We start from the raw sequence: 6,000 nt of genomic DNA on the forward strand, positions 1-6,000 counted from the left end.
AATATGACATATTCGCTAAAATATTTATTTTTTACTAATTATCCAATTAGAAACCATTTCTTATCTTCATATACTTCTTCTTTTGCATTCACGGCCACTAATGTATTCTTCAGTTTTCTTTTCTTAATAAAAATGACAAAAGTTATAAAACTATGTATAATGATTTTAAAAAATCAGTTATTTGATTAATAAAGAAGAATAAAATTGTTGAAACAGATGGTGATAAAATGAAAAGAAAAAAGTTATAGCAAAACTTGGTATTCCTTTACATGTTAGCTATATATATTTTAAAAAAATACTACTATTTAATTAAATATAAATGAATAAATAGTAAATAAAATAGTTTAGACAAAAGTAAAATTAGAAAGAAAAAAAAAATCGTTGTATATAGTATAGAATATTAGGCGAACTGAAATGTGTTGTATTATCTTTTGAAATAGGATCCACTAAATTAAAAAAATATCAACCGAAAATCTTTAAAAGTAATGATTAATAATGTAAAAAACACGTTTTATTAATAAATTGGATTCTTGCAAGTATATTTTAGGAATAAGACCAAAGTGAGGTCATTTGAGTATTTTAATTATATTGTGACGGGTTCAATGTCTACAGAATATTTATTCTTAAAATTATTTTGTATCACAAATTAATCGTTGACCCAAAAATATTTCAGTTGAAAAAATGACACCTTGTGAAGTTTAGTAAATTAAAATTGAAAACAAAATTGTTCTATCATCATTTTAAAAATAGAGGCTGGAAGAGCATATATTCATAAATTTATTATTATTAATAAATTAATAAAGAAAATAACGACTATAATTTTATTGTTATTAAATTATAAAAGTATCTTTCTTTTTAGAGAAACGGACGATATAATGACACAAATTCAATAGTAAATTCGTTAAAAATTAAATTTTAAGTCATTATATATTCGCGAACAAATTTATTTTGTTATCGTTGAAGATGATCTAAGATTGCTAGAAAAAATTTCGAACAAAATCAGACATTAATTAGAAAGACAAAATAGTAATCCAACATTTGTTATTGTTATTGTTATTATTATTTAGATATCTCTCATTTTATTTTAGCTTCCAAACACGCATTATTTGTCATAATTCGCATCTTCAATTTGTGTGAACATTTAAAAAAAACGCCAACTCAACCCCGTCCTAATAGTGGTTGGGCTTCTACATCACGCCCATCAATATATACATATAAAAAATAAAATATTTATTATAATTGATATAACAAGATAGTAATAAAGTCAAATAAAATGAATGAGTGTAAGTACATAAAAAAAAAAAAGTATTTTTAGCAAGGCAGAGCAGATATCAAATCTACTCCCTACCTCCATCGTGACTTAAGCAAAACCCAAACATTCACCCTTTAAAGCAAAATTTACTTATAAAAATTAAGGTGGGTTTGGGAGGGTATTAATGGTCTCTATTGCCTTTTTTACGCGTGACCAGAGGTAAAAATATAATGGATTGAGTTAGATTTTGTTAAATTTGAGTATAATCCGTTAAAAAATTCGGGACTTAAAATTAACATATAGGTTTATAGTTTGTTAGTCTAATTCAAAATCTATTTTATTTTAATATTTTTGAATATATAATTAAACACATTTTTAAGTAGATTAACGAGTTAATATATCAATAAAATTAAATTTTAATTTGATATTTAACATGATATTTTAAATAATATTATTTTATATACATCATACTTCAGTTCTATTTTATAATAATACATTTAAATATGTCAAAAAGTAAAGAAATTCAATATGTGTAAATTACTAAAAGTTGAATATATAACAAAAATATCAAAATTTAATATAACAATTATAGTAATAAAAAAATATTATTTATATTTATTTTAAAATGCCGGTTTAATATGCCTAAAATACTTATTATGAGATATGTAGTATGACATTTTTAACTAAATAGATTTTTTTAGAAGTTTTGATCTTATATGTTTAAAAGAAAAGTCTGTCCTGATCTGATCCTGACGTAGGTTGAACCCTCTGTCTGGCCTATTTCCATTTCAACTGAAAATTTGACATTAAAAAATTATTTCATCTTTTAAAATTACATAAAATAAAATAAAAACTAAATCTAGATAGAAAAACAATTTTTTTCTTTAAAATTGAAATTTTCTTTACTTTTTACTTCCAGAAATACATTTTTGCCCGTGTATGAAAATTGACCGTTTGTAAAAAATAACCTTAGACGTGTTCTGTCCTCAAATAGAGTTGTGCGCAAAAAATATTTTAAAAGAAAAAAATGATGGTACATTCAATTGATAATTAAAATAAATTTAATAACAAAAATTTATATAATCTTTTGAATAAGTTAAATCTTAATTTCTGTAAAAAAAAATGTTAAATCTTAATTACATATTTTTCAAGTAATTAGATCAATAATTATTAGCACATATTTTCTCTTACCACTATTACAAACAACAAAAATGACCAAAATTTTAGTTATTATTATAAGTAAAGATAATAATTTTTGAATTATTTCATACTATTATTTTTAATAAATTATTTATTTATTTCAAATATTAAATGTTGAATGCTTGATATTAAAAAAAATAATTAATAAATTTCACTTGTATTTTTTTACAATAAATTTAAAAAGTTAATTATATTTAACTATAATTGTTAATAAAAACTAAAGAATTGATTAATTGGATCCTTGTCTCGATACTTTAGCTCGTCATATATAATATCTCCAAAAGGGTAGGATATTTTCTGCCTTAATTCCACAAACATGGTAACCCAAAACCATACATCACTTTCTGATTTCCATTCACTTAGAAGTCGAATTAAGAAACAAACAAACTAGTACTACATAAACAAAACTACAAAGTGTTTTACATTAGTCCTTGCTTGCGTTGAACTTATTTCCAAAATCAGAACAGGGGAAACCGAACAAAGGATAGCAAATAAATAGAACTAAAATAAAAAAAGTAAAGTCTATGAGTTAAATAAAAGAAGTGTAGCATTGGACTTTTTTTCCTCCGAGTATTTTTTTTTTCTTCATAAATTTCTTTTTACTATTCTCTTACCACATGTGAGAAACTAATAATTCTAAATATAAAAACTCATTTAAGAGATATTTCTCCTAACAAATATACACCGATCAAAAATTGAAGTCACGACCACATGGTTATATCCGTTTAACATGGAATTGAATATGAATTTTAAGTATAAACTAAATTTAATTAACAAAGTTCATTGTTTTTCCAAAGTGTAAAGTCAAATTCGTTGCTACTTTCCGGTTTTTTTTCGCTTTAAAGACAAGAAGAGAAGCTTATAAAAGCACCCTATTTGGCTTCACACTTTCAACATTAGTTCTCATTTCATTAAAACCACTTGTTTCATTGATTTAAATTACTCCACAAAATTGAACTTCCTTTACAGCATATGCAAAATTAAAACCTTTTCTACTCCTCTTTTCTTATATGCAACTAGCCAACTACACATAAGAATTACCATTTTTTTTTTGCTTAGAACATACATATAGAAAGAGAGAGAGAGAGAGAGAGAGAGAGAGAGAGAGAGATCAGACAAGGCTCAGCTCCATGTCTGACTCAGACATAACTTTCTACTGTCTTTCATCAATTCTTTCTCTTCTTCCCATCTTCATTTTCATTCTAATCAAAAGAAAACAAGCCAAACCCAAGTTTAATCTTCCACCAGGAAAAATGGGTTGGCCTTTTCTTGGAGAAACAATTGGTTATTTGAAACCTTATTCTGCTACAACAATAGGTGTATTCATGGAACAACACATAGCAAGGTAAAAAAAATAAAAAATTCATTTTTCATTAAAAAAATGAAAAAATGTGAGAAACAAAATTGACCCTTTAAATCTAACTAGCAAATAATGATTATTTTATATGCAGGTATGGTAAAATTTACAAGTCAAAATTATTTGGAGAACCAGCAATAGTGTCAGCAGATGCAGGATTAAACAGGTTCATATTACAAAATGAAGGGAAATTATTTGAATGTAGCTATCCTAGAAGCATTGGTGGAATACTTGGGAAATGGTCTATGCTGGTTCTAGTTGGTGACATGCATAGAGACATGCGTGTTATTTCCCTCAATTTTTTAAGCCATGCTAGGCTTAGAACACATCTTTTGAAAGAGGTTGAGAAACATACTCTTCTTGTTCTAAGCTCCTGGAAGGAAAAATCCACATTTCCAGCTCAAGATGAAGCTAAAAAGGTAATCACTTTTTTATTTTTATTTTTAATATTTTTTTTTATAATTGGAGAAGGAAAATTATTGTTAATAATTGTGAGACTAATGAGATTTGGACTATGTGTTACAATGTCAAGGTCTTAGCACTATGATCATCAAACAAATTTTAATAGTTAAATTTTGATATTTAATAGATAAAGTGAAATAAAGTTTGTTTGGCTTAAAATTGCAGTTTACATTCAATTTGATGGCAGAACACATCATGAGTTTACAACCTGGTAAAATAGAGACAGAGAAATTAAAAAAAGAGTATGTTACTTTTATGAAAGGGGTTGTATCAGCACCATTGAATTTTCCTGGAACTGCATATTGGAAAGCATTAAAGGTAATGATAATAATGATGATGATAAAAAAAATTAATAATTTATTAGTAGTGATAAGTTTTTTTTTTAATGTTTATTTGTATTTTTCAGTCTAGGTGTACTATATTGAAATTCATAGAGGGGAAAATGGAAGAAAGGATGAAAAGAATGAAAGAAGGAAATGAAAATTTGGAGGAAGATGATCTTTTGAATTGGGTTTTGAAACATTCAAATCTTTCAACAGAGCAAATACTTGATTTGATCCTTAGTTTGCTCTTTGCTGGCCATGAAACTTCATCTGTGTCCATTGCTCTAGCTATTTACTTTCTTCCAAGATGTCCCCAAGCTATACAACAGTTAAGGGTAAGCAAGTAAATTTAAGTTAAAAAAATAATTCAGATTTTTAGTGCTAATAATAATAATTATTATTATTTTTATTTTTTGTATGGAAAAATATAGGAAGAACACAGAGAAATAGCCAAAGCCAAAAAGCAAGCAGGGGAAACTGAACTGACTTGGGAAGACTACAAAAAAATGGAATTTACTCACTGTGTAAGTCAAATTATGATAAATAAATTGTAGGGGTTTTCTTGTCTTTTTCTTTGATAAAATATAAAAAGTAACAATTAGTAATGTTATTTGATGAATAAGTTAGTAGTTACCAATATTATATCAGATGACAAAGTCTTTTTAAAGTGTTTGAAACAGAACATCATTATTGGTTTAACTAAAAAGAAGAAAAATATGTAAAGTAATTAGATTCTGAATTTTTATATTTAAAAGTATTGTATGCCTAACATTATTAATTAGTTGCTAATATTTGTACAGGTTGTGAATGAGACACTTAGGCTGGGTAATGTTGTGAGGTTCCTTCATAGGAAGGCTCTCAAAGATGTTCGGTACAAAGGTACTATAAGTTCTTTTTTAGTAGTAAGATCAAAACCTCTTTTGTGAGAAAAAGGAAATATAAGTAAAGGAAATTTTCTTTTTGTGTTTGAAAGGTTATGACATTCCATGTGGTTGGAAAGTCCTTCCAGTAATTGCAGCCGTTCATCTTGATCCATCACTTTTTGACCAACCTCAACACTTCAATCCATGGAGATGGCAGGTTAGTTCTGTTTTGTGTCAGTATTGTGATTTTGTTAGAAATTATAAAATGCACTTGTTGAACTTTAAAATATGTTAGTTAGATCATGTTTAGCTAAACAAATTAATTAAACACTTATAGTATAGACGTTTATTATATAAATTATAAGTTATTTTTATAATTTTTATATCAGTAAATAAAAATAAATCAATCCAAAAACGGCCTGCTATACACAAAGCATGCCTTGCATAATTATTATCCATCTTTCTTTTTCTTTTGTTCTTCTTTTTAAAAGCCAATGCTTAATTTAAAATATAAATGCTATAATTATTAGGAAAAAGGGAAAG

At 26.0% G+C, this 6,000-nt stretch overlaps 1 protein-coding gene across 2 annotated transcripts in view; it reads left to right on the forward strand.

Annotated features, from left to right (window-relative positions):
- The first annotated feature begins 3,335 nt into the window (after window positions 1-3,335).
- The window catches only part of LOC101499755 (cholesterol 22-monohydroxylase CYP90B51), a 6,299-nt gene continuing 3,634 nt past the window's right edge, over window positions 3,336-6,000 (forward strand). For both annotated transcript variants that reach the window (XM_027337254.2, XM_004511981.4), the window contains exons 1-7: window positions 3,336-3,797; window positions 3,904-4,228; window positions 4,437-4,589; window positions 4,678-4,929; window positions 5,026-5,118; window positions 5,395-5,473; window positions 5,568-5,674. In XM_027337254.2, coding sequence (XP_027193055.1) covers window positions 3,583-3,797; window positions 3,904-4,228; window positions 4,437-4,589; window positions 4,678-4,929; window positions 5,026-5,118; window positions 5,395-5,473; window positions 5,568-5,674 — 1,224 coding nt within the window. In that variant the 5' untranslated portion in view covers window positions 3,336-3,582. The remainder of the gene's footprint in view (window positions 3,798-3,903; window positions 4,229-4,436; window positions 4,590-4,677; window positions 4,930-5,025; window positions 5,119-5,394; window positions 5,474-5,567; window positions 5,675-6,000) is intronic.

This window comes from Cicer arietinum, chromosome 8 (assembly GCF_000331145.2).
Source record: "Cicer arietinum cultivar CDC Frontier isolate Library 1 chromosome 8, Cicar.CDCFrontier_v2.0, whole genome shotgun sequence".
In the NCBI taxonomy this organism is placed as follows: Eukaryota; Viridiplantae; Streptophyta; class Magnoliopsida; order Fabales; family Fabaceae; genus Cicer; species Cicer arietinum.